This window comes from Saccopteryx leptura, chromosome 8 (assembly GCF_036850995.1).
Source record: "Saccopteryx leptura isolate mSacLep1 chromosome 8, mSacLep1_pri_phased_curated, whole genome shotgun sequence".
NCBI lineage: Eukaryota > Metazoa > Chordata > Mammalia > Chiroptera > Emballonuridae > Saccopteryx > Saccopteryx leptura.
The window spans coordinates 70,349,226-70,376,731 of NC_089510.1; the positions used below are offsets into that span (position 1 = coordinate 70,349,226).

General features: G+C 41.6%; 1 protein-coding gene across 13 annotated transcripts in view; it reads left to right on the top strand.

Moving 5' to 3' along the window:
• MCF2L2 (MCF.2 cell line derived transforming sequence-like 2) overlaps positions 1–27,506 on the top strand; it is a 261,068-nt gene that overhangs the window by 775 nt on the left and 232,787 nt on the right. For 12 of the 13 annotated variants that reach the window (XR_010746835.1, XM_066347777.1, XM_066347778.1 and 9 more), the window contains exon 1: positions 12,573–12,750. The exons of the other annotated variant lie outside the window; for it this stretch is intronic. Coding sequence is in view for 11 of the 12 variants with exons in the window: in XM_066347777.1 (XP_066203874.1) it covers positions 12,609–12,750 (142 nt within the window). In the remaining variant the exon portion in view is untranslated. Of the gene's footprint in view, positions 1–12,572; positions 12,751–27,506 lie in introns of those variants that run through there. 13 annotated transcript variants of the gene reach the window in all.

Sequence of the window (27,506 nt, forward strand, 5' to 3'; positions counted from 1 at the left end):
ACTACTGCCAAACTGCGGGAGGCTTGTTCACGAGGGAACGTAATGAAACGTAGGTTCTCCCCCCACCCCTTCCAACACAATCAGGTTGAGAGGCTTTGGATGGGTGTGATAGAATGTCGGGGTAGATTTCTCTGTTGCTCACTTCACTTTGAGACCCTTCCGTCTGTGCAAATCAATTTTCACTGATCAAGTCTGGAACTTTTTAGTGTTCCACCCATGTGCTAGAACTGCCTTCTTGGTATTTATATGTTAAATTTTGATTCAATTAGTGAGTCGTCATTGCTCTCTGAGTGCCCTAGTCCAATGTGGTTTGTACAATAGTGATGCACATCTTGAATGATACACATTTGGGGATAGCGTTTGTGAAGATCATTTATATAGCAGGGTCCAGTGTTGATGATTCTGTTTTCAAAAATGTTTGTTGCCAAATATAGACACTGAAGTGGGTTTTTTTTTTTTAAAGAGAGGTCAGTGGAATCCTAACAGGAAAGGTTGAAGGATGAAGAAGAAAAACACCTTATAAGAAAAGAGAATTTGGATTTGAAATATATTGAATGCTGAAATAACTGTGCCAAATGCCAACCTGTGCATGAAATTTTGGTATAGAGAAGGATCAGTGGGCCAGAGGTTTGAGTCCTCTGAATAAGCCATTGGACCTCAGGCTGAAAAATGGGAATTTTTTAAAAATTAATTTATTTATTTATTCATTTTAGAGAGGAGAGAGAGGGAGAGAGAGAGAGAGAGAGAGAGAGAGGAGAGAGGAGAGAGATGGGGGAGGAGCTGGAAGCATCAACTCCCATATGTGCCTTGACCAGGCAAGCCCAGGGTTTCGAACCGGCAACCTCAGCATTTCCAGGTCGACGCTTTATCCACTGCGCCACCACAGGTCAGGCAAAAAATGGGAATTTTAATAATTATTCCTTACCCAGCTCCAAGGCTACTTGTAAGATAATGTGGATAAAAACACCATCTACACCAGGGGTAGTCAACCTTTTTATACCTACCGCCCACTTTTGTATCTCTGTTAGTAGTAAAATTTTCAACCGCCCACCAGTTCCACAGTAATGGTGATTTATAAAGTAAGGAAGTAACTTTACTTTATAAAATTTATAAAGCAGAGTTACAGCAAGTTAAAGCATATAATAATAATTACTTACCAAGTACTTTATGTCGGATTTTCACTAAGTTTGGCAGAATAAATCTTTATAAAACAACTTACTATAGTTAAATCTATCTTTTCATTTATACTTTGGTTGCTCTGCTACCGCCCACCATGAAAGCTGCAACGCCCACTAGTGGGCGGTAGGGACTATGTTGACTGCCACTGATGTACACTGTGAATGTATTATTGATCATATCTCTGGCCCTGTGCCTCTGGAGATCTTGGGCAGGTCACTAGGCCCGGAGGTACAGGGTGTAGATCTCCTCAAAGACCTGGTAGGCAGCGTTCCTTGGCTAACACAAGGCTGCCTGTGGGGTTGGGGCTGTGGTATTTTTTGCCCACCTTGCTTCCTCCTCCCTCTTTCTGGAGTCAGCTCCATATAGGATACAAACATGAATTTGTGTAGTTTCTGCCCTCACAGAACTCTGAATGACCCCTAGCAGATGTGTCCTTCCCGGAATTATGTTGCCTGTGTGATCGCACAAACTTGTGAAATAGGTGGGGTATACGTTATTATCCCCATCTTACTGATGAAGAAATTGGGATTTAAGAGGTTTGTATTTTATGGTTTCAGGGTAACAAGGGGTGATTTTGGGACCAGAAGGCAGCTCTTCAGATTCGGAATAATGTAGTACTTTGGGGTAAAGACATAGCCTAGTAATACATCCCCAGATCTCACTGAGGGGGTCCCTAACCCTGCAACAGCCCCTGTCTCATGAGGAGTTGGAATGAGTCGCCAGTAGAACTTCTGCTGGGCTAGATTGGCTCTGCACTTGACTGTGCTTTTCAGGAGTTTCCTTGGGGAGCAGCTTCTGAGGTGTGTGATCATACGTTGGGGAAGGGTTGAGAAATGCTTGGAGCAAGGCTGTGGGGAAGAACGTTCCCCTGGTCCTATCCTATACACTCATCTGGATAACAGTATGGAGGCACCATGTAAATATGCTGTTTTGCTGTGTGTGGGCCACCTTCCTCCCCACCTACCACAGCACCAAGGGCAAGGTCATGGTGGCTGTGACGATCTTTGTCTTGGCTTCAAATGCTGGATTACTAGGCTACGTCTTTACCCCAAAGTACTACATTATTCTGATAAGAATCTATAATAACTCATCAAAAGGTTTAAGGAATAAAATAGTTCCAGGAGAAACAGGCATTCAAGTTTTATCTCATAAGTCTCTATCACATTTTTAGACTTTTGAAAAATAAACCACTCGGATGTTATAGCTCAGTTATATTTTAAATGTGCTTCCATATTCACTGGCCACCTCTGTCTCACAGTCAGTTCCTCCTCCAGCTGGAGTTTCTGCCCTTTCACAGTCCCTGAGATTTGATGCCTCAGGTCTCTCAGTCCTCTTGATTCAGTTTCTGCAATATCTCATGAGTCTCTTTCCTTATATCCATTCCCACTGTTACCTGCTTCCGGACTTCATTTCCTCCTGACTAACTATTGAACAAGCCTTCTGCCTCTCCTGTGTTTGCCTCTAACCTATACCAGGAATAAGAATAAGAAGAAGAAGAAGAGGAGAAGAAAGAGAGGGACGGAAGGAGGGAGGAAGGGAGGGGGAGAGGGAAGAAAGAAAGAAGAAAGAAAGAAAGAAAGAAAGAAAGAAAGAAAGAAAGAAAGAAAGAAAGAGCACACACTTATGTATGATAAAACTTTCATGATACCCCTGTGTAGTCCTCTGTAGTATGGAGTACAAGCTCTTAACTATTTGGCACTCTTTACCCTTACTTGCCGATACTCGATATCTCTATACCTATGATTGGTCAACTTGGGCTATTGAGTTCTTCAGCTTTGTTCCACTATATTTTCTACTGTATGTGGTCCCATCTCCAAACATTTTCTTTTGCTTTCCCTCCACATGAAAAGTATATACTGATTTATTAAGTGGATATTACTTTTCCTTAGGAATGCTTATTTAAATCGGACTTATTCTTGTGCAACATGAGCTTTTGTTGTTGCTGTTGTTGGATAGTGTGTTGGTTATTTGTTGTTGGGTAATAAACTACTCCAAAATAATCACCATTTCATTATATATCATGATTCTCTCAAGAGGTTGTAATCAGATGGCTGCTGGAGCTGTGTGGCTGTCATCTTCATAATCCCTCCTGTGGTCTCTGTCTGCCTGGTGGTGTCTCATCTTCCAGAGTCTCCCCATGGGACCCTTTCTCCAGCAGAGTAGTCTGGACTTCTTACCCAGAAGTTCAGATCTCTGACAATTATGAAACTGAAGCTGCTAGGATTTCATGATAATGGGCTTGAAGTCCCATTAAGTTGCTTCTTTCAAAGTCTTCTGATCAGAGCAGTCCCAGGCTCCGTATAGATTCAAGGGATGAGACATATGCCCCCCTTCTTAATGGAAGGATGAACATGCCCACCTAGGAAGGGATGGAATTGTTGGTTATATTCATTTTCTATGTCTGCTGTAACAAATACCACAAACTTAGTAGCTTAAAACAGCACAACTTCACCGTCTTACAGTTCTATAGCTCAGACTTTAACGCAGGTCTCACTGGGCTGAAATCAACGTTTCAGCATGGTGGTATTCCTTTCTGGAGCTTCTATGGGAGAATTCTTTCCTGACTTTTCCAGCTTTTAGAAGCTGCCTGCAGTCCTGACTTGTGGGGGTGAACACACCATATGGAGTACAGAGATGTGTTATAGAACTGGGCACCTGAAACGTGTATAATTATGTTAGCCAATGTCACCCAATAAAATTCTATTAAAAAAAGAAATAGAAGAAATAGTTTTACACATTTCACATTGTTTTTTATGGATAGTGATCAAGAAAATTGAATCAAAGAGTATAAGTATTCAGTTTTAAAATATACTTTGGTCAAATTGCCTTTTGAGAAATTTACACTATATTAGTAGACCATCAACAGGGTGTGAGGTTTAGTAAGAAAAGAGCCTCCACATCGGGAATCAGACGCTTCTTGTATTGCTAGTGGGAATGCAAACAGGTACATCTATTTTGCAGGGAAATTTGGCAATACCTAACAAACTGTTGTTTGAAAACTGCTATATTTGCTGCCCTGTATTAGAAGACTTTAAGACTGCATTTAGTCAGTCAGCATGTTCACAATATCTAATGGTAGGGGAACAAAAGAGCTTTCATAAGTTTTAGAGTCTTAAATTATTTTAAATTTCTTCATCTTTAATTAAGTATTTTCTTAAAGTACATTACATGCCATCAACACTAACAAAGAACTGACTCTGAGGATTACTAACCAGAGAAGTCTGTAATCTTCAAAGGCCTTCTGGAACAACCAACTTGGGAAAAGGGTCGGCAGTTTCTTACAAGTCAAATATACACCTCTACTTTGACTCAGCAATACCTCTCCTAGGTATTTATCCAAGAGAAATACAGACATGTCCACACAAAGACCTTTACATGAATTTTCACAGCAACATTATTCATAAAAGCCTAAATTGGGGATAAAAACCCTGAATGTGTATGAGCAGGAGAAGGGACAAACTGTACCATCCGTATGGTGGGGTCCAACTCAACAATAAAAATGAATGAACTGATACAGCATGAGTGAGCCTCAAAAGCATTATCCTGAGAGAAAGAAGCTAGACACAAAATAATACGTACTATAATATTATATGAACTTTTTGAACAGGCAAAACCAGTCTCTTGAAAAATTAAAATGGTTGTCAGTTGCTTGCAGGTTAAGAGTAACGGATGACCAGGAAGGGACATGTAAAGGCATTTTTTTCTGTAGATGGAAATGTCTTATATCTTGAAAGGGGTATAAGTTACATGAGTGTATACATTTAAAATGAATTTCAATTCAGATTTGAATATTTCAACATATGTAAATTTTACCCTCTTCCTAAATTTTTCTTTTTCAGTAGGAAAGATCTTTGAGTTTCTTCTTGGCCAGCTGCAAGACTTACTCTGAAATTTTAGCTTGAACCATACAAATAAAACTTAGCAACTTGTCTACAAACTTACTTATTACTCATCCAATATTTTACATTGTGCCCTTTCTTTAAATATTAGAGTACAACCTTACTCTAATGGTTACTTTAATGGTTTTGGTAAGCAAAACAATTAAAAATAAAGAACCAATATAAAATGCATTATGAAAAAGTGGGTGCTCTCTGAATATATCACACTCTGCACAGCACAGTTCTGAAAAGTGAACTCACTTTTCCCCAAGAGGTAGTAAATGGGGTTGTGGTCAGATCAAACAACTTTCTTCGCCTGACCTGTGGTGGCGCAGTGGATAAAGCGTCAACCTGGAAATGCTGAGGTCACCGGTTTGAAACCCTGGGCTTGCCTGGTCAAGGCACATAGGGGAGTTGATGCTTCCAGCTCCTCCCCCCATCTCTCCTGTCTCTCTCCCCCTCTGTCTCTCCCTCTCCTCTCTAAAAAAAAAATCAATAAATAAAAAAATTTAAAAAAAACAAGCAAAAAACCCCAACTTTCTTCACTACAATCATGACAATGTACTTGCACTGGATCTTTAGATTTTAGATACTCTGCATCCCATTTTAGGATTTGAACCTTTCCCATTCCTGTACTAAACCATATGGCACAGTAACATATTGATGTTGCCTACATAGTGTTGGAATCCATCGGAGTCCGAAAGACCAGAGTAACAGGCTTTATTGAAAGGAAGAAAGGAACCCTGCCGGGCACTTCTCTGGGAGAGAAGAGCACCAGTTACAGACTAGGGGCGAATTTTATAGTGTTTGGGAGAGCCTGAGGGGATACTGAGGCAAAAGTCCTGGTATGTCCAGAATGCTCTTCCTTAGGGGGCTTGCCAGCTTCTTGGAACTCCTCTGTCTCAGGGGCGATAGTCCAGTAAGGGTGAGGTCTGACAGATAAGCGGAACATCAAGAGGGCCGTTTGGAATTCACGTATCTATCATTTCTCAACTCTGTGGTTACATATAAAAGAAAGGCATTAATTAATTTTATAATATATGGTGAGGGGCAACAAGGAAAAAGAGGAGAAAAAATTGGAAAATTATTGCTTCTTCTGGAGAGAACTCAAGAAAGGAACCTTGCCGAGCCAAGTTCTCCATCCAGTTAAGGAGGTCGTCAATTTCCGTGCTGTGAGGTCTGAACCAGGCAATGTCCTCGAAAACCTGAGTGAGGAAGTAAAAAATTTTGCAAGGTAATAATTGTTAGTTGCTTGCTGTGAGTGCCGAGTGGACAGGGTGACATGGTGATACATGGTATGCTGGATGAGCCTCATGAGACGTGCTGGTCTGGTTCCTCTCGAATGGGAGGACATGTAGAGATTTTTAGAGACAGGGAACTTGTTGGTGTAAGTTTTAGAAGGATTGAGTATGTGTGGTTTAAAAGGAAGGGGGTTTGGAGAACATTCAGGAGGGAACTTCTCGGGCTGAGGGGCGGCTTCTTCCTGCTGTCATCCCTACCTATTTGATATTTCCCTCGTGAAGTTCTCCTTGGGGTATTGGGAAATAGGAGTGTAGGAGCATTTGACTGTAGGTAATCCTAGAGATTTCTCTCATCCTGGCCTGTAGGAACTTGATAAAGAAGGGGGCAAGTATTTGGAGATCAGGAATGCAGAGATAAGGAGGGTTGTGTAGCGGGGGTGAAAGTTCTTCCATGGTAAAGTTAGAGATATTCTTTCCTGGCAGCCCTGGAGAGAGCAGTTAGCTTGAGCTAAAAGAAATGTTTCATGTCTGTTTGTAGGCTCCCCTTCAGCCAAGAAGACCCGATCTTGTCCTCTTACTATGTGAAGGGTGAAAAGTCTGAGAAGCGTTAAGAGGTGTTGCTATTCATTCTCCTAGTTCTTCAGAGACATGGGAGAACTTTAGGGTTAGGGGACCTGTAGGGGTTGAAAGATAGGATTTAGGAGGTTTGCTGATATAGGGTTTCAGATTTTTATGTTTTACGAGGGCAGATTTCAGGGTTGGTGTGTAGGGTTAGGTAGATTTTTCTAATTTTCTTATTGGCGAAGGTCTGCATGCGGTTCTGTAACAAATGTAAGAGGCAGGGTCCAAAAGTTAGAAAAATAAATAGGAGAGTGAGTGGACCAATGAAAGACAATAGTTAAGACACCCAGTTTGTGTGAAACCACTGATTCCATGTATACAAATTTGCTGGGCTTCAGAGAGAGAGAATAAGAATAAGACAGGGAAGTGGCCAGTCCCCCTGCCCCTAGACCTACTTTTGTAGAGATTCCTAAAGCAGCAAGAAGAGAAATTACCTGTATAGCTCGTTTGGTCCTTAAATTGACGGGTAGTGTACTAGTAATTGAAAGAGGCTCATGGGGTGGGATTAGGTTGATATTTGGGGTGAGGTAGATTAGGGTACAGGTTTCTATCCAATTAGTAAGGAGACACATATAGGTGTTGGTCCCAGAAAGCCCCTGATTGGGTGAGGCAGGCTGAGAGGTGAATAGAGAATAGAAGGACAAGGAGTCAGTTTTGTTTCTCTGTTTCTGAGCTCCAGATGGTCAGGGCGGAGGAACAAATTGTCCCAATAAGTGGGGAAAGTAGAGGATTGTTAGCTAGGGTGACTGATTAAACATTCTTTAAACCAGTCTTCTGACTGTACAAATTCTTTTTTCTCTGTACAGACTTCCTACAATCTGCACAAACCTTCTACAACTTACATAAACCTTCAGCTTTCATGCACTTTCTTATCCAGAAATAACTGACCTTCATAACAACTTGCTTTTCCTTTCAAAAGTATTTCCATAACTTATACCTTCTATTATCAAAACCGTACAATTCCTTTCTAGTCAGAACTCTTGATTTAAAAATCTTTAACCTTTAGTGATAATTAAGTTGACTTTCTTTTTACCCTAGTTTCCCTTTTCCCAAAGTTTGATTAAAAGAGTCCTTAGCTTTTTCATATATTCACCATACGTAGACCAACCAGCTTCCGGTTTGCAGTTGGAGTAAGGCATGCCATTTTTCTATTTTAGCAGCAGTGGGAGTTGTCAGGATCACGGTGTGTGGACCTGTCCATGTAAAAGTCAGTTCTTGGATGATGTAATGCTGGAAGCGCCTCTTGGACAGTCTTTGAACAGTTTGCTGAGCAACCTGTAAATCCTGCAAGTACTTAGGAAAAGGGTGGTTACATTTCTACACTTTGCAGTTAGAGTTTAAGTCCTAGTGACCACTGCTTCTAGCTGGAATTAGCTGCAAGTCCCAGCCTACAATAGGCATGGGCATTGAGATAAGAGGAATAAAGGAGATACTATACATTAAATAAAGTAACAAAATCAGACTGTCAATACCCACAGTAGAGATCTTCGAGGGATAAATAAAACTCAAATATTCAAGTGAGGCATAGTAGATGACCCTTGTGTTTATAAGAAATGAGATCAGTTTATCTGCTACTTGGAAGAAATACCTTAGGTTTGTGAACAATGTCCTTGGGCCTTCAGGGGCAATTCCCAGCACGCTGGGCAAGGTCAGGTCACAGGCAGGTGGAGCAGGGCTAGAAGAGACTAAACCCTCCCTCCATGGAGCAAGGGGGCAGCTTACCTTCTTGTGTCCCTCTTTCCGCAGCAGAAGTGTGTCCCTTGATGGGGCCAGGAAGCCTGGCAGGCTTCAGTTCAATGACCTTTATTCCACTCTTGAAGTAGGGCCCTGATAGAATCCTATGAAGCCCTTTAGGGCACTGGAGCCAAACACTGGTATTTTCTGACCTCTTTTGGGCCTTATTTGCCTTTTCTGTTACTTCCTTGGTCATTATAGACCTTAAAAGCCATGCTCAGAAGATCAAACTGAGGGACTTGACTAAGAGAGCAAAGTTGGGAATTCAGTGTTTAAAGAAGCCTATTAGACCGAGGAGAGAAAGAATTTGATCTGTGGTGGTAGGTGGTTGGAGACTGCGGAGGGTCTGAGTTCGATCTAGGGTGAGACTTCACGTGGTGGGGGTTAAGGCGATGCCTAGATATAGACTACGGACTGAGAATGAAGTTGAGCCTTAGCAGAGAAGACACGATATCCTTTCACAGCGTTAAGAATGGTGGCGGTGTGTCTCCTTGAGGCAGGCAAGGAGGGGCTGTGGAGGAGTAGGTCATCTACATATTGTAAGAGAGTACTAGTTTTGAGATTGCATGCTGCTAAATTCTGAGCTAGTGCTTGTCCAAACAGGTGTGGGCTGTTTTTGATCCCCTGGGGTAAGATAATCAACGTAAATTGCTGGGCTGCATTAGTGTCCGGATAAAGATAAACAGAAAGTAAAAGTCAGGGTGTAGAACAGGGGTCCCCAAACTTTTTACACAGGGGGCCAGTTCACTGTCCCTCAGACCATTGGAGGGCCGGACTATAAAAAAAACTATGAACAAATCCCTGTGCACACTGCACATATCTTATTTTAAAGTAAAAAAACAAAACAGGAACAAATACAATATTTAAAATAAAGAACAAGTAAATTTAAATCAACAAACTGATCAGTATTTCAATGGGAACTATGCTCCTCTCACTGACCACCAATGAAAGAGGTGCCCCTTCCAGAAGTGCAGCAGGGGCCGGATAAATGGCCTCAGGGGGCCTCATGTGGCCCGCGGGCCGTAGTTTGGGGACCCCTGGTGTAGAAGAATGATAAAGAGGGCATTCTTGAGGTCTAGGACCTGTAGAGATTAGGGACTACTGGATGGAGGGGAATTACTGCCTCACTGATTAGCTGTAAGGCTTGTATGAGGCAATAAGCCCCTGAAGGTTTTCGAAAGGAAGGATAGGGGTATTGCAGGGGAGTCCATGGGGATGTGTAAGCCTGGTTTAAGAGGTGGGTAATTATTGGTTTAAGGCCTTAGAAACAGACACAGTTACACATTAAACAAAGACTTCAGATACATATTATGAATTAAGGAATTTAAATGAGCGCGCTTTACTTGTTTCAATTCAAATTATACTAGAGATATTTTCTGACAAACAAAGAGACAAGACGAATTACTTACTCACATAGCTTAATATATAATTCTGCTTTTTAAAAGTTTTTCAAGACGACAGGGAGTTGCCAGCATAGTGGGGAGGAAGAGAGAAAGCAGATGGATGGACAGTGTAAGCAGCTGGATGGAAAGAAGGAGGGTCAGAATCTGCAAGAGGGGGAGGAGGAGGAGGAGGAGGAGGAGATTAAAGCGCCACGTGGTCAGAGGAGTCAAAAAAGATTTAGAGCTCTGAGGAGAGGGAAGAGGGCGAGGAGGAAAGAGGCACAGTCACAGTTTGTAAGGAGGGAAGAGGGGTCGGAGAAGAGACAGACAGAACTGCAGTTTGTAAGGAGGGAGGAGTCAGAGAAGTGAGGCACCACGGCCTGAGCCACAGCTTCTCAGGAGGGGGAGGGGAGGAAGAACACCGTGGAGAAGGGAGGGGGCTCTTGGAGGGAAGGGACTGGAGTGGGAAAGATTGTAGAGGGACCAGAGAGGGGTCCTGAGAGAGGGGTGCCCTTGGGGATCAGGCAGGATGGAGAGAGTTGGGAGTCCACGGAGAAGGAAAGATTAGGAGCGAAGGTTTTAGGTGAGGTTTTTCTGGCCAAAAACAGCCTGCGTGTAGAACAGAAAGCACAGAAATTAAAAACAGGAGAGAAGGGAGAAGAAAAGCCTGCACATCAGGAATTTCTGATGCCCTCCCCGTCCGGTGGCAAAAGTTATCAAGATCTCTTAGGGTATTGTAATGGTAGTAGAAAGCAACCTGGCTAGGCGCCTAGACTTTCGAGGAAGTCCGTAGAAGCAGGCCGCTTGGAGTAGAAACCTCCCAAACTGTGAACCTCAGAGAGTAGGGTGAGTCCCGAAGGAGTAGAAGAGTAGTCTCTGAGGCCTGAGGTTGGGAGGAGCCCATGTCCCGAGGGGAGCCTGGCTGGATGGTTTGGACTGAGAGGAGCCCACAGTAGAAGAGACTGGTGAGAGAAGGGGGCGTCCCCGCCTTCAGTCACAGTTCTGAGAGGAGAAAATCTCCGTAGAAAGAGAGTCTCAGACAAGAGGTTGTCACCCCAAGGCTGAGATCCCGGGACGTAGGAGAATGGCTTGGCTAGGCGCGCCTAGACTTTTGAAGAAGTCCATAAAGGAGTAGAGCAGACCACCCATAGATATGGGGTCCGAAGTCAAAACCGTCCAACCAGGAAGGGGTGTTTTTAGAGAGAAATTTGGAGGCCAACCCAGGAAGGGGAAGGGAGAAACTCCTTACCTTTCTGGTCCAGCAGGGGTTCAGGACAGGGTTAGACTGCCGGCCAGTCAACCTACAATTACACATCCAGACAGAATCAGGGAGTAAGCCCGGGAGGAGCTGCTGCTGCCCATTGCTTCCTTGGTTGTAAGTTTGGACGGCAAAGAGGGATCGTCAGGCAATTAGTACTCTGTCCCGGGTTTCGGCACCAAATGTTGGAATCCATGGGAGTCCGAAGACCAGAGTAACAGGCTTTATTGAAAGGAAGAAAGGCCTGACCAAGTAGTGGCGCAGTGGATAGAGCGTCGGACTGGGATGCGGAAGACCCAGGTTTGAGACCCCAAGGTCGCCAGCTTGAGCGCAGGCTCATCTGGTTTGAGTAAAAGCCCACCAGCTTGGACCCAAGGTCGCTGGCTCAGCAAGGGGTTACTTGGTCTGCTGAAGGCCCACGGTCAAGGCACATATGAGAAAGCAATCAATGAACAACTAAGGCGTCGCAGTGCGCAACGATAAACTAATGATTGATGCTTCTCATCTCTCCATTCCTGTCTGTCTGTCCTTGTCTATCCTTATCTGTGACTCTGTCTCTGTAAAAAAAAAAAAAAAAAAAAGAAAGGAAGAAAGGAACCCTGCCGGGCACTTCTCCGGGGGAGAAGAGCACCAGTTACAGAATAGGGACAAATTATATAGTGTTTGGGAGAGCCTGAGGGGATACTGAGGCAAAAGTCCTGGTATGTCCAGAATGCTCCTCCTTGGAGGGCTTGCCAGCTTCTTGGAATTCCTCTGTCTCAGGGGCGATAGTCCAGTAAGGGTGAGGTCTGACAGATAAGCAGAACATCAAGAGGGCAGTTTGGAATACACATATCTATCACATAGTAACCAACTAACTTCTATTGGCTGCCTTGTTCATTTCCTGTATTGTATTGGTTGGCAGCCTGGAGAGGCTGGAAGAGAAAGAGGGGAGAATTGTGGCCTGAAATAAATTTTCTTAAGAGCATTCTATAAAAGAAAATTATCTCTATTATTTTATTTTAAATAACCAGTAGCCTGAGGTATGTCTCATGATGTGATTCCTCTAAAACAACAACAAAAAATTCTGATTCTCATGGACTTTAGGATTTCCCTTTTTACCCCGACATCCTCATCCCTCAGTTTTCCTTTTATTTCTGAATGAGAAAATCTGGTAATATTTGGGGCCTGTAATCCTGTGAGCACCAGTTCAAAGGATCAGCTCTCAGCAATGAGATGACCTTGAGTGAACTTCAGAGAGCTTAGCCAGGAGAAAGGATTAAACGAGTGGAATGGAGAGAGAGTGGTGCTGGCACCATCTGGAGTCTGGAATCTAATGGCTTCCTGGTGTAAGACGTGTGCGCAGCAAGACCCGAGATACTTACCTTACACCTCGGTGAGGATAACAGAAGCAGAGATGAGGGCTTACCACCATTTCCTAGAAAGCTGCATCAGGCTGGAATGTATGGCAAAAAAAGGTACCGTGAGAGCACTAATGCCTTTCTTTTATGTACATTTTGTTATTCAGCCTTATTCTCAGTGGAATAATGGTTAACTAACAAATTTTACATAAAAAATTTTACTTTGCATTGTTGTCTCCAGTTTCCTAAGGAGTTTAAAAAGGACTTTTTAAAAAAGAATTATTTTTTTAAAAAAGCTATTAACAACATTGTAGATGGTCATTTATTAAAAAATGTATAGTAAAAAGATGTCAAAATATTCTGAAAATAATCAGATTGTAAGATGGAATGAATAAATCTGAATTATAAAAAATATAAAAGCATGTATGTCTATAATTATACACATATACATATTGACTGTTACATGACAATTTCATAGCTATATAATTTTTTTTAATTTTATTTATTCATTTTAGAGAGGAGAGAGAAAGGGAGAGAGGGAGACAGAGGGAGAGAGAAAGGAGAGAGAAGGTGGGGAGGAGCTGGAAGCATCAACTCCCATATGTGCCTTGACCAGGCAAGCCCAGGGTTTCGAACCGGCGACCTCAGCATTTCCAGGTCGATGCTTTATCCACTGCGCCACCACAGGTCAGGCAGCTATATAATTTTGAAGAAGGGAAAAATAGTGTTTTACTTTTCTTATTTTTGTTGTATTTTTAAATTAAGAAAAATTACCAACATATATTGTTGTAAAATAAAAATAATCCAGATTATGAAATTCATGTTCCTGAAGAAGAATCTTAAATGTTAAGTCTGAAACACTAAGGCTTATGTTAGACACATGAGCTGATAATACACTGGTGGTTTAAGAATAGAAAAAAGAGAACACTTCCCTTCAGGGGGCTGAGTGAGAAGAAGCAGCATTTCTAAGTCTGCCTTTTATGTATTTGGAAGCCATTACTCTAAGAGCTGAAGCAACTACAACTTGTTTCTAAGACTGCTGCTTTTATGGATGGGCTTATTAATTTTTTTTTGGCCTTGAAAATGTTAATGATACACCCCCTTCCCCAGCCCTTGGATCACAGACTAGAAAAGATGATTAAAGCAGATGCCTTTGTTCTTCTCATTACTCTTTATTTATAGTTGGAATCGGTTTATTCAAGAGAAGAGAATTATTGAATGGAGAACCGTGCTTTTAAAAGAAATTCATCATTGTTGCCATATACTTTCTGATTGAGACATGATTCATGTTTATAGTATATTCTATATCATGTAATTATATACTGTATTCTCAAAGGCAAGGGCTACTGTGTATTTGCTACTTACGAAAGAACAACTTTTTTTTAATTTTTATTTTTTTAAATTTTTATTTTATTTATTCATTTTAGAGAGGAGAGAGAGAGGGAGAGAGAGATAGAGAGAGACAGGGGGGAGGAGCTGGAAGCATCAACTCCCATATGTGCCTTGACCAGGCAAGCCCAGGGTTTCGAACCGGCGACCTCAGCATTTCCAGGTTGACGCTTTATCCACTGCGCCACCACAGGTCAGGCGAAAGAACAACTTCTTAATCAGATTTTGCTTTCCATACTTAAAGCACATGGGTGCTTGCCTGTGCGTGCACACAATACCTTATAGAGCTTGGCTTCAGGTGTAATTTATTGCCCTAATTTTCCTAAAGTTAAATCAAAAGAGCTTTACAGCTTTGTTAATAGTAAGGCAAGGAAGTAATTTGAAAGAATATGAAGAATTTCTGAGTCCTAAACTCAAAGCAGTGCGTATACTATTATTGCCTTTCTCCCCCTCCTCCCCACTAAAAAGGTTATGAAAGGTTCACCTATATCCTTTGGCTGTCAATCATTTTATTCTGTCTGGGACTCAAGACAGCAATGAAAGTCTGACTATCTTAATGCAAGTTTTATGAGTGTGTAAGTGACCTTTCTGACAGTACTGCAATCTTATATTTATGGGGTGATGTTAGTCAACTTCTATGCATAATACTGATTTCTTGGGATTAAGAGAAAGCACATTGATTGAAATGTGTGTTAACCAAGACCTACATTCTATTTTATTGTTGAGGGTCAAGGAGAGTCAGCAGTTGGAGATTTGCTTTTCCACTGACTATCCCCTCTTTTTAAAAAAAAAATAATAATAATGAATTTAAAATATTATTATAAAATGAATGCATGCCTGTAAATTAGGTAATACCAAGTGCTGCAACAACCCTAAATTTCAATGGATTAATGCACTCTAATATACTGCCCGTGGTCAGGGACCCTGCCTGCTTCCGTTTGTGTGTCTGCCATCCCCTGGCCTCAGCACTACTGTCACCCAGTAGGAGGGAAAAGAGACAGTGCTGAAGGCACACCAGTCTCTTCAATACCCCAGCTCAGAAGTCACACATTCTTATTCATCTCCCATTGGCATTCACTAGTCACAAGGCCAAAGCTGGAGATAGGGTGTGTGTGTGTGTGTGTGTGTGTGTGTGTGTGTGTGTGTGTGTGTGTGTGTGTGTGTGTGTGTGTGTATGTGAAGTCCCTGCTAGGCAGCCACCTTCCAACGATGATTCTATTGTATAGAAGAGGAACTGTGAGTTTTGGGTAGGCAGCTAGCCATTTCTGAATCAATTACTTATTGCAAAAATTCAGTTATGTCCCTCTATATGTACATATATGTAAATGTAACATATATTAGAACATTCTATTCTGTTTCTTTCTTTTTAAAAAACCCCAGCATATTTTTAAATTGATTGATTGATTGATATTAGAGAGAAGGGAAGGGAGAGAGAGAAACATTGATTTGTTGTCCCACTTATTTATTCATCTATTAATTGATTATTATATGTATCCTAACCAGGGGTCAAATCTGCAACCTTGGCATATCAGGATGATGCTCTGATCAACTGAGCAATCTGGTCAGGCTCAAATTTAGTATATTTTGAACTTCCTTACCTGCTACTACGTATAGATCGATCTGATTATATTTAATGGCTCAATAGTATTTTTATTGTATGGCTATATTATAATTTTTTAAACCAAACCCCTATTAATGGACATTTGCACTAGAAGAGCAATACTGTAAAAAACAAGTCTCAATAAATTTAAGAAGATTGAAGTCATATATATCACCCTGGGGGTGGAGGCTCATTCTACAATCGTTGTTTTGCCTGTTGCTAGGTACTCAGGTTGGTCTGTTGGTGACCTTTTCTACCTGGCCTATCATTCCTACTCTTATCTGCTCATGTCTGTCTAACTGCCTACTATTTCTTTCTTTCTTTCTTTCTTTCTTTTTTTTAAGTGAGAGGAGGGGAGATAGACTCCCACATGCCCCTGACCGGGATCCACCTGGCAAACCCTGTCTGGGGCTGATGCTCCAATCAACCGAGCTATCCTCAGTGCCCAGGGCTAATGCTCAAACCAGTCGAGCCACTGGCTGCGAGAGGGGAAGAAAGAGAGAAGGGGGAGAGGGAGGGGAATAAAATCAGATGGTTGCTTCTTATGTGTGATTAGGGATCGAACCTGGGACTTCTGCACACTGGGCTAACGCTCTATCCACTGAACCAACCAGCCAGGGCACTGCCACTATTTCAATATGACTAATGATCACTGAATATGGCGTTCTTCCAAGAGTTACATTTTTTCTAAAGCACCTTACAAATAATATGTTAATATAAATGAATCAAACTGATAGGGTTTTAGACATTTTAGCAATATGATGGACAATCAATTTATTTTTGTTTAAGAAAAATCCCTGGAGGCTCTGACCTAACATTCCTTCCTTTCTCTCTCACTAATCCCTGCATTCAGGTACTATGAGAGCAGACAGAAAATAACTGTATCTCAGCCCAGCCCCGCCCCGACCAGCCCCACCCCCACCTTCAGGTCTCCCTCTGTAAAATGAGAATGGGTAATAATTAAAAATATCTCTTTAAAGGGCTGTTGTGAAGATTAATATACCATTTATGGAGCACTTACTACCGACTGTGTGCTGTGCTATATAAGCTTTACATACATTATGTAATTTAATTTAATTTAATTTAACATATGGGAGCAGTTTGAATACAATAAATTCAATTCAAAAAGAAGCCAATTAAATTTATCGTTCAGTTCTTTGAGCCTTGATCCCAAGGATTCAAAAGATTTTTCTCAAACACCCATGTTATTGCCATGTGTTGGTGGTTTGCTTTGAAATTCCATAAATTCCCCACTGATGTCATATTACCTCTTTTACATCTCAGAGTAACTGTGATAGAACTTGTTATGAGTTTGGAAAGGCAATACTAAGCTTAGAATTAGACCAAAATATAAATTGGGATGTATTGATATTATACGATAAACATGGCACTTGAAGTGGGTCTAGGGGAGATGACAGTGCTTGCTTCTCTGTGGCCTCAGCAGCATCAGGAGAGTTGGTTAGAAATGCCCCACCCAAGGCTACTGAATAAGAATCTACATTTTAAAGCCCAAGTTATTTAAATAACTGTTATAATTTGAAAAGCACTGCTCTGGGGGATTATTTTTTTCTTTTTCTGAAGCTGGAAACGGGAGAGACAATCAGACAGACTCCCGCATGCGCCCCAGACCGGGATCCACCCAGCACGCCCACCAGGGGGTGACGCTCTGCCCACCAGGGGGCGATGCTCTGCCCCTCCGGGACATCGCTCTGTTGTGACCAGAGCCACTGTAGCGCCTGGGGCAGAGGCCAAGGAGCCATCCCCAGCGCCCGGGCCATCTTTGCTCCAATGGAGCCTTGGCTGCAGGAGGGGAAGAGAGAGACAGAGAGGAAGGAGAGGGGGAGAGGTGGAGAAGCAAATGGGCGCTTCTCCTGTGTGCCCTGGCGGGGAATCGAACTCCGGACTTCTGCACGCCAGGCCGACGCTCTACCACTGAGCCAACTGGCCAGGGCCTCTGGGGGATTATTGATAAAAATGTTGGTGGGGGCACTTTGAAAATCTAGGGTTAAAACATGAGAGCTTTATGGAAAGGAGGAATTTGGTATTTTCACAGATTTTCTTAATTTCCCTCAAGGCGTTCGCTGATTGCTTTTTATTCACAATCCCCCAGGCAGCCCAGCGGATTTCACCGCCCCTATAGTTCTGAAGGGCTACAGGAGAATGTCATACTCCGCTTTTGTTGCTATGGAAACTTGGCATAGAAACTTCCACCTCTGCAGTGCTTGTCTCATACAAGGGTACAATGTAAAATGTTGTAGAATTAAGAAGCTTTCAAAAAATGTATCAACTTTGTCTGTAAAAAAAGGAGAAAAGGGACTTTGGTAAGTATTCAAAAACAGAAATGCTTATGCCTAGTTATATTTTATCAGTTCTCAAAGCAGTTTTAAATAGGCATTTGCAGAGCCTGGGGCAGGAGTACAAATGGAGGTCTGTCTGTATGCCTCAGTTCACTAAAATATATCAATATATCTGTCTTCCTACCTTGACAAACGTACATACCCTCATAAGAAAAATAAATTATATATAAAGCTGAAGTTTATATATGACTAAAAGTCAGAAAACAGCAAAGATGACTAAATTGAATCATTGCATGTGTCTGAGTGTTGTGTTGATTAGCTAGTGAAATTGGATGAGTGATAAACATATCCATAATCCACAACTCAATAAATCCATTAAATATTTTTGCCTTTATCTCAACAAAAGCACTATATTGTTATAATTGAGATATTCACATAATTTGAGCTCTGTTGAGAGCAGTGATCTGAAGTAAATGTGATCTAAATAAAATGTAATTGTGTTCAAGGAGTTTAAAATTTGAATGTTTGCATAATGAATCTGTAGGAAAAAAAGAACATTGATGCTTGGTAGTACTGGACATGATCTTTCATTATATAGTAACCTACAGCATTTGTGCCACATGAGAAGGAGGACTCGACAAATTAATTAATTTGTCTTTTCTCTTACCTAAGCACTTCCGCTGCTCAAATCCTCACCGCTCAGACCCTCCCAGCCCTCAGAAGCAGTGTCTGTCGCTGATTCCAGCAGTGGCACGTCTCACAAACCGTCATAGCATTTGGAGGCAGTCATCTTTTCTTTGAGGATATAGACCATGAGATATGGAGAACTATTTTGTTGGGGCCCCAGTGATGTTACAAGAGTAGATGTTTAGAGCCATAGTGTACTGTGCCGGCCCTGAGGTCTGGACCGCGAGTCACAGAGGCACCATACGATCTTTAACTCATATATTCATGGGAGGGAGGGCTGTGATATGTGGAGCTCTCAGGAGTGTGGGACCTGGGATAGGGGTCACAAGGAAACTTTCTGAAGTTTGGAAATGGATGGAGCCCATGGAAATGTCCTATGTCTTGATCTGTTGATGGTTATATCAGTGTATAGATTTGTCAAAATTCATCAAACTGTATACTTAAGATTTGTACATGTACTACATGTAAATTATACTTCAGTAAAGTCCTGTTAGCATTCAAAAATAAAGGCTATCAGAGCATGCTTGTTTTTTTGTGATCTGAACAGGGTAACTACACTGTGATCCCAGTACTCTAACACAATTATTTCATGTATTTTTTCCTATGCCTACACACATGTGCACAAACACACCACATTTTCTTCTTTCTTTTTTTAACCTGGCTGCGATCTCATCACACATACAATTTTTATGTTTTTGATATTATTATATCTTTAAGCTTTCTCTATGGACATAGTCTTTATAATTATTCAGTTGATCCTTGACTGATGATGGTTTGACCTGATTTTAGGATAGCATTTTATGAAGGTGACATTGTCCTGATACCTAAACCAGATAAAGACATTACCAAGAAATAAAGTTACAGGCCAGTGTGTCCTTGATGAATACAGATGCACAAGTTCTCAACAAAATATCAGCAAACTGTACTCAACAGTACATCAAAAGGGTTGCGGGTTTTGATCCTGGTTAGGGCACATGCAAGAATCAACCGGTGAATGTTTAAATAAAGTGAAAAAACAAATCTATATTTCTCTTTCTCTCTCTCCCCCTCCCTCTCTCTCAGAAATCAGTGAAAAAAAAAAAAGATTATAGACCATGACCAAGTGTGATTTATCCCAGGGATGCAAAGATTGTTCAATATTAGTAAATCAATCAATGCAGTACATCATGTTAACAAAATAAAGGCTAAAAACCAGATGACCATCTCAGTAGGTGCAGGAAAGCATTTGACAAAATTCAACTTTTTTTTAAATGATAAAAACTCTCAACAAACTGGGTATAGAAGAACCATATCTCAACTTCATTAAGGCTATATATGACAAACCCACTGATAATATCTCCCAGTGGTGAAAAGCTGAAAGCCTTTTCTCCAAGATTAAGAACAGGTAAAGATATCCATTATCACCACTTCTATTCAACACAGTACTGGAAATCCTAGCCATACCTATCACATAAGACAAAGAAATAAAAAACATCCAAACTGAAAAGGAAGAAGTAAAACTCTTATTATTTGCAGATGACATGATACTAAATATAGAAAGCCCTAAAGACATTGCCAAGAAACTATTTGAACTAATAAATGACTTCAGTAATGTTGCAGGATATAGAATCAATATACAAAAATCTATTACATTTTATACACACAATCAGAAGAAGAAATCAAGAAAACAATCCCATTTACAATTGTATCAAAAAGTATAAAATACCTACAAATAAATTTAATTAAAGATGAGAAGACCCATATTCTGAAAAGTATAAGACATTGAAGAAAGATATTGAGCAAGATACAAATAAATGGAAGGATACCTTGGTCATGGATTGGAAAGAATATTATTGTTAATATGTCCTTACTACCTAAAGTAATATGCAGATTCATTGTAATCCCTATTAAAATACCAAAGACTTTCTTCTCAAATTTAGAAAAACTTAATCCTAAAATTTATATGGAACTACAGAAGACCCCAAGTAGCCAAAGAAATCTTGAGAAAAAACAAAGTGGGAGATATGCTCCCAGATTTCAAACTCTACTACAAAACTACAATAATTAGAACAATACGGTACTGGTACAAAACAGACTGTAGATCAATGGAATAGAATAGACCAGAAATAAACTCTTGCTTCTATGGTCAAGTAATGATAAAGCAAGGGTATACAATGAGGTAAAGATAACACTTCAATAAGTAGTGTTTGCAAAACTGGACAGATACATGCCAAAAAAAAAAATTGGACCACTTTTTTTTACACCATATATAAAAATAAACAACACAGATTAAAGACTTAAATGTGTCTGCCCAGTGGTAGCACAGTGGATGGAGCATCTGCCATGCTGAGGTCACCAGTTTGAAACTGGGCTTGCTTGGTCAAGGCACATACAGAGGCAACTACTATGAGTTGATGCTTCCTGTTCCTCTTCCTGCCTTTCTCTCTCTCTATCCTCTCTCTAAAAATCAATCAATAAATTTTTTTTTTCAGAGACAAGAGAGTGAGTCAGAGAGAGGGATAGACAGGGAAAGACAGACAGGAACGGAGATGAGAAGCATCAATCATTAGTTTTTTGTTGCACGATGCAACACCTTAGTTGTTCATTGATTGCTTTCTCATATGTGCCTTGACCATGGGCCTTCAGCAGACCGAGTAACCCCTTGCTGGAGCCAGCGACCTTGGAGTCAGATGCGCTACCGTTGCGCCACGAGGTCGACCAAGGAGCCAGCGACCTTGGGCTCAAGCTGGTGAGCTTTTTGCTCAAACCAGATGAGCCCACGCTCAAGCTGGCAACCTCGGAGTCTTGAACCTGGATCTTCTGCGTCCCAGTCCAACGCTCTATCCACTGCGCCACCGCCTGGTCAGGCAATAAATAAAATATTTTTAAAAGACTTAAATATTAGACCTGAAACCATAAAACTCCAAGAACATAGGCAGTAAACTCTTTGACATTATTCCTAGCAACATCTTTTTTGCTCAATGTCTTTGAGCAAGGGGAACAAAAGAAAAAATAAACAAATGAGACTATATCAAACTGAAAATTGTTTTCATGCCAAATGAAACCATCAACAGAACAAAAAGACAACCTACTGAATGTGAGAAGATATTCGTGAAACATCCAATAAGTAGCTAATATCCAAATATATAAAGCACTCATAAAACTTTACACAGACAAAAACAACCAATCCAATAAAACAATGAAGAGAGGACTTGAATAGACATTTCTTCCAAAAGGACATATAGATGGCCAACAGACATATGAAAAGATGCTCAATATCACTAGTCATCAAGGAAATGCACATCAGAACCCAATGAGATATCACCTCACACCTGTCAGAATTGTTGTCATCAGGCCGTGACTGGTTGGCTCAGTGGTAGAGCATCGGCCCTGGTGTGTGGGAGTCTCGGGTTTGATTCCCGGCCAGGGCACACAGGAGAGACGCCCATCTGCTTCTCCACCCTCCCCCTCTTCTTCCTCTCTGTCTCTCTCTTCCACTCCTGCAGCCAAGGCTCCATTGTAGTAAAGTTGGCTCTGAGCGCTGAGGATAGCTCCATGGCCTCTGCCTCAGGCGCTAGAATGGCCCCAGATGGGCAGAACATCGCCCCCTGGTGGGCATGCTGGGTGGATCCCAGTCTGGCTCATGTGGGAAGTCTATCTCTCTGCCTTCCTGCTTCTCACTTCAGAAAAAAAAAAAAAAAGAAAAAAAATTACTATCATCAGCAAATCAACAAGTAACAAGGGCTGGTGAGGATATGGAGAAAAGGGAACTCTTGTGCACTGTTGGTGATCATGTAAATTAGAGCAGCTGCTATGGAAAACATGAAGATACGTCAATAAATTAAGAACAGAGCTTCCATGTGATCCAGCACTGGGTATTTACCTGAAGAAAATAAAAACACTAATTTGAAAAGATATGCACCCCTATGTTCATTGCAGCATTGCTAGTAATAGCCAAGCTATAGCAGTAACCTAGATGTCCATCAGCAGACGAATGGATAAAGAGGATGTGTCTATATGCAATGCAATAAAAAAGAATGAAACTTTGCCATTTTCAACAACATGGATGGACATAGAAGGTATTATGTGAAGTAAAGTTTGTAGGACAGAGAAAAAAAATGAATGAACTCACTTATATTTGGAATCTAAAAAACCCCCCAATAAATTAGTAAACCCAATGAAACAGAAACAGAATCACAGATGTTGAGAACAATCAGATAGTTGCTGAAGAGGAAGGGATAGAAAAAAAATGAGAAGGGCATGTGCAGCATAGGGAGTATAATCAATAATATTGCAATAACCTTGTAAATGGTGACTGATGGTTACTAGACTTCATGTGGTGATGACTTTGTTAGGTATCTTAATGTTGAATAATTATGTTGTATGTCTGAAACTAATATAATGTATATTAACTATGTTTTTTATTGAACTTATTGGGGTGACACTAGTTAACACAATACAGGTTTTAGGTACCCAGTTCTACAACGTATCTCTATACCCCATATTGTGTGTTCACCCTCAAGTCATGTCTTCGTTCATCACCATTTATCCCCCTATACTCTCCTCCACCTCCCCTTTCCCTGACCCGGGCAGTCACCACCCTGTTGTCTGTGTCCATGAGTTTTTTCTTTTTTTGTCCTTTTTTGCTCTATTCCTCCATTTCCCTCACCCAGCTCCATCCAGCAGCTGTCAGCCTGCTCTCTATGTATGATTTTGTCAATATTTTGCTTGTTAGTTCATTTTGTTCATTAGATTCTACATGTGAGTAAAATCATACAGTCCTTGTCTGTTTCGGACTGGCTTATTTCACTTAGCTTAATGAGGTCCATCCGTGCTGTCATAAAAGGTAAGATTTCCTTTTTTATGGCCATCTAGTATTCCGTTGTGTGAATGTACCACAACTTACTATCCACTCATGTACTGATGGGCACTTGGGCTGTTTCCAGATCTTGGCTATTGTAAATAAACCTCCAGAGAACATGAGATGTGCATATCCTTTTAAATTAATGTTTTGGGATTCTTAGGATATATTCTCAAAATTGGGATCACTGGGTCAAAAGGCAGTTCCATTTTTAATTTTTTGTGGTAACTCCACACTGCTTTTCCACAGTGCTGCACCATCTGCATTCCCAGCAGTGCACTAGAGTTTCCTTTTCTTCACATCCTCACCAACACTTGTTGATTTATTGATCATAGCCATTGTGACAGGTGTGAGGTGATATCTCATTGTGGTTTTAATCTGCATTTCTCCAATGATTAGTGACATTGAGCATCTTTTCATTTGTCTGTTGACCATCTCTATATTCTTTGGAGGAATGTCTTTTCAGGTGTTTTTTTTTGCCCTTTTTAAGATTGGATAGTTTGCTTTTTAGTGTTAAATTTTATAAGTTCTATATAAATTTTGGATATTAATCCCTTAGAAGTATCAGCATATGTGTTCTCACAGTTAGTGGGTTGTCTTTTCATTTTGTTGATGGTCCTTTGCTGTAAAAAACATTCTTGGTTTGAGGTAGCCTCATTTATTTATTCCTACTATGACTGTTTTGCTGTTGATCTCTCCCTTTATGTTCATCAAGATTTGCTTTACATATTTAGGTGTTCCTACACTGGATGTGTCAATATTTTCAAGGGTTATATTCTGTTGTTGGATTGCTCCCTCTGTCGTTATATAGTGTCTTTCTTTGTCTCTTACTGTATAGCCTTTGTTTTAAAATCTGTAGTATTTTGTCAAATATAAATATTGCTACCCCCGTGTTATTTCATTTCCATTTGCATCAAGTATCTTTTTCCATTCCCTTACTTTTAATCAGTATGTATCTTTCATTCTGAGGTGGGTCTGTTGTAGACAGCATATATATGGGTCGTGCTTTCTTATCCAATCAGCTGCCATATGTCTTTTGATTGGAGCATTTAAGCCATGTACATTTAAAGTGATTATTGATAGATATGTATTTATTGCCATTGTATTCTTTTAACTGTCTTCTGTTTTTTCTTTTTCCTTTCTCCTATTTGTTAAAGAAGACCCTTTAACTTTTCTTGTAACACTGATTTGGTGGTAAACTCTTTTAGCTTTTTCTTGTCTGGGGAGCTCTTTACTTCTCCTTCAATTTTAAATGATAGTGTTGCTGGGCAAAACAGTCTTGGTTGTAGGTTCTTACTTTTAATTGCTTGAGTACTTCATGCCATTCCCTTCTGGCCTGAAGTGTTTCTGTTGAGAAATCAGCCGACAGCCTTAAGTGGGCTCCCTTGTGGGTAACTAACGGTTTTTCACTTGTTGCTCTTAAGATTCTCTCTTTGCCTTTAACTTTCTCCGTTTTAATTATGATATGTCTTGGTGTAGGCCTCTTTGGGTCCATTATGTTTGAACTCTCTGCACTTCCTGGACTGCGTGTCTTTCTCCTTTACCAGATTAGGGAAATTTTGGTCATTATTACTTCAAATAGGTTCTCAATCTCTTGCTCTCTTTCCTCCTTCTGACACCCCTGTGAGATGAAGGTTGTTATGCTTCATGTTATCCCAAAGGCCCCTTAAAATATCCTCGTTCTTTTTATTCCTTTTTCTTTTTGCTGCTCTGATTGGATGTATTTTTCCTACTTTGTCTTACAAATCTCCAGTTCAATCCCCTGCTTCATCCAACCTACTATTTATTCCTTCCAGTATATTCTTGATGTCAGATATTGTGTTCTTCATTTATGAGTGGTTTCTTTTTATGGTTTCTATGTCCTTTTTTATGCTTGCTTTCTCTTTAAGTTCTTGCTTTGTTCTTTGAGCATCTGAATAATCAGTACTCTGAACTCTATATCCGATAAATTACTTATCTCCATCTCAGTTAGCTGTTTTTCTGGAGATTTTTCCTATTCTGTCATTTGGGGCATCTCTGTTTCTCCCCATTTTGGTTGCTCTTTTGTGTTTGTGTCTGTGTATTAGATAAATCTAATATGAATCCCAGTCTTCGTGGGGCAGCCTTATATAGTAGGTGTTCTGTTGGGTGCAGTGGTGCAATCTCCTTGACCACCTGAGCTGGGTGTTCCTAGAATGATACTTGTGTAGGTTATGTGGGCCTTCCTGTTGTAACTGAGCCTTGATTGTTATTGGTTTCTTGTGTGTGGGATCGGCCCTCAGGCTGGCTGACTGTGAGGTTGTGCCTTGACCAGTGCGTGTGAGCTGTGGCGCTGGTGCTAACCACAGAAAGCAGAGTTCGCCTCGGCTGGGTTTGGTGCCTGATGAGATCGCCCTTTGGATATGCTGATTGTGAAGCTAATTGAATCCTGCTCTGACGTTGTCTGAAGCTGTCCTCTGAGTGTGTTGGTTCTTGGACCCTTAGGGAACCTGGTGCTGGCCATGTAAGATGCTGCATGTAACTGAGCCTCAGCAACCTGTTTAGAGCTACAAGTGACCAATGGTTTGTGGTTGCCTCTGCTGGGTTTAGGTTAATGTGGGAAGGATCAAGGTGCACACCAAGACTGACTTTTATTTTTATTTTTTTATTTTTAGCCTGACCAGGCGGGTGGCACAGTGGATAGAGCATCAGACTGGGATCCCTCTCTCTGACTCTTTCTCTGTCTCTGAAAAAAAAAAAAGTTTTTTTTTTTTTTAAATTTTATTTATTTTTTTTAGAGAGTCAGAGAGAGGGATAGATAGGGACAGACAGACAGGAACGGAAAGAGATGAGAAGCATCAGTCATTAGTTTTTCGTTGTGCATTGCGACACCTTAGTTGTTCATTGACTGCTTTCTCATATGTGCCTTGACTGCGGGCCTTCAGCAGACCGAGTAACTAACCCCATGCTTGAGCCAGCGACCTTGGGTCCAAGCTGGTGAGCTTTTGCTCAAACCAGATGAGCCCACGCTCAAGCTGGTGACCTCAGGGTCTCGAACCTGGGTCCTCGGCATCTCAGTCTGATGCTCTATCCACTGCGCCACCGCCTGGTCAGGCCCAAGACTGACTTTTACCAGCACCGGGCCCAGGCGCAGATCAACAAAAGTTCCCAGGCACCTTGAAATCCACCTCTAGCTGCCTCTGACTGCTGGCTGCCTGTTAGGCTCAGTCACTGAAGAGCTTCTGGTAGAGTTGGGAGGGTGGGGCTGGTGGCTTTCCCCTGATGGGGAGGTGCCTGTCAGGCTCCAAGGAAGGTAATGGGTATGCCCCTGTCTCAGAGCCACATAGCTGAGTCTCTCCTGGATTTTGCCCTGCCCTCTGTAGGGCAAAGCCACTATAAGGTAGAAGGTGTGGCCTCTGGAGCCCAGAGGGTGCGTCTTCTGGCAGCCAGGAGGGTAGGTAGATCTACTGAATCACCAGTGAGGGTGAAGTGTGAGTCAGACTCACAAGAAAGTGGAGGAAATGGCCTTCGCCTTAACACCAGACAGTGAGTTGCTGCCACCCCGAGCCTGTCCAGACCTCTAGCTACTCTCTGGCTAAGGCACCTGCCTCCTCGGCAGGCTCTGATCTCCCCTGGGGGAGGTGAAAGGGCGTCCAGAGGGTGGGGCAGCTGCTTTCCCCAGGTTCATGCCATCAGAAGGTGAGTGCTCCAGCCAAGAATGATGGCGGCTGTGTACTGGAGAACAAGACTCCACACAGGGACCCGGTGGCTGTCCATCCTACTGCTTCCTGTGTCTCTCGCCAAGGCCACCAATCTCAGAGTCTCTTCACGTGCCTCTAGTGGAGCAGCCCTCCTTCCAGAGTCACAGAAAGTCCTGGCTCTGTGCTGCTCTCTTGTCTCCCTGCACATGGCAAGTTCAGCCTCGTGGTGGGAAAAGTGTCCCACCAGGTGTGAGTGTGGGGGGGAGCCGGCTGTGCATCCGAGGTGGGGGAAACGGGGTATTTTTCCAAAGCCGTACTGCTCAGTCACTGTCAGTATCTCTCTCCCCCACGAGACTCCCTTGAGAGAGAGCATCCCCAAAGTCACCGGTGGCTGCAGCCTG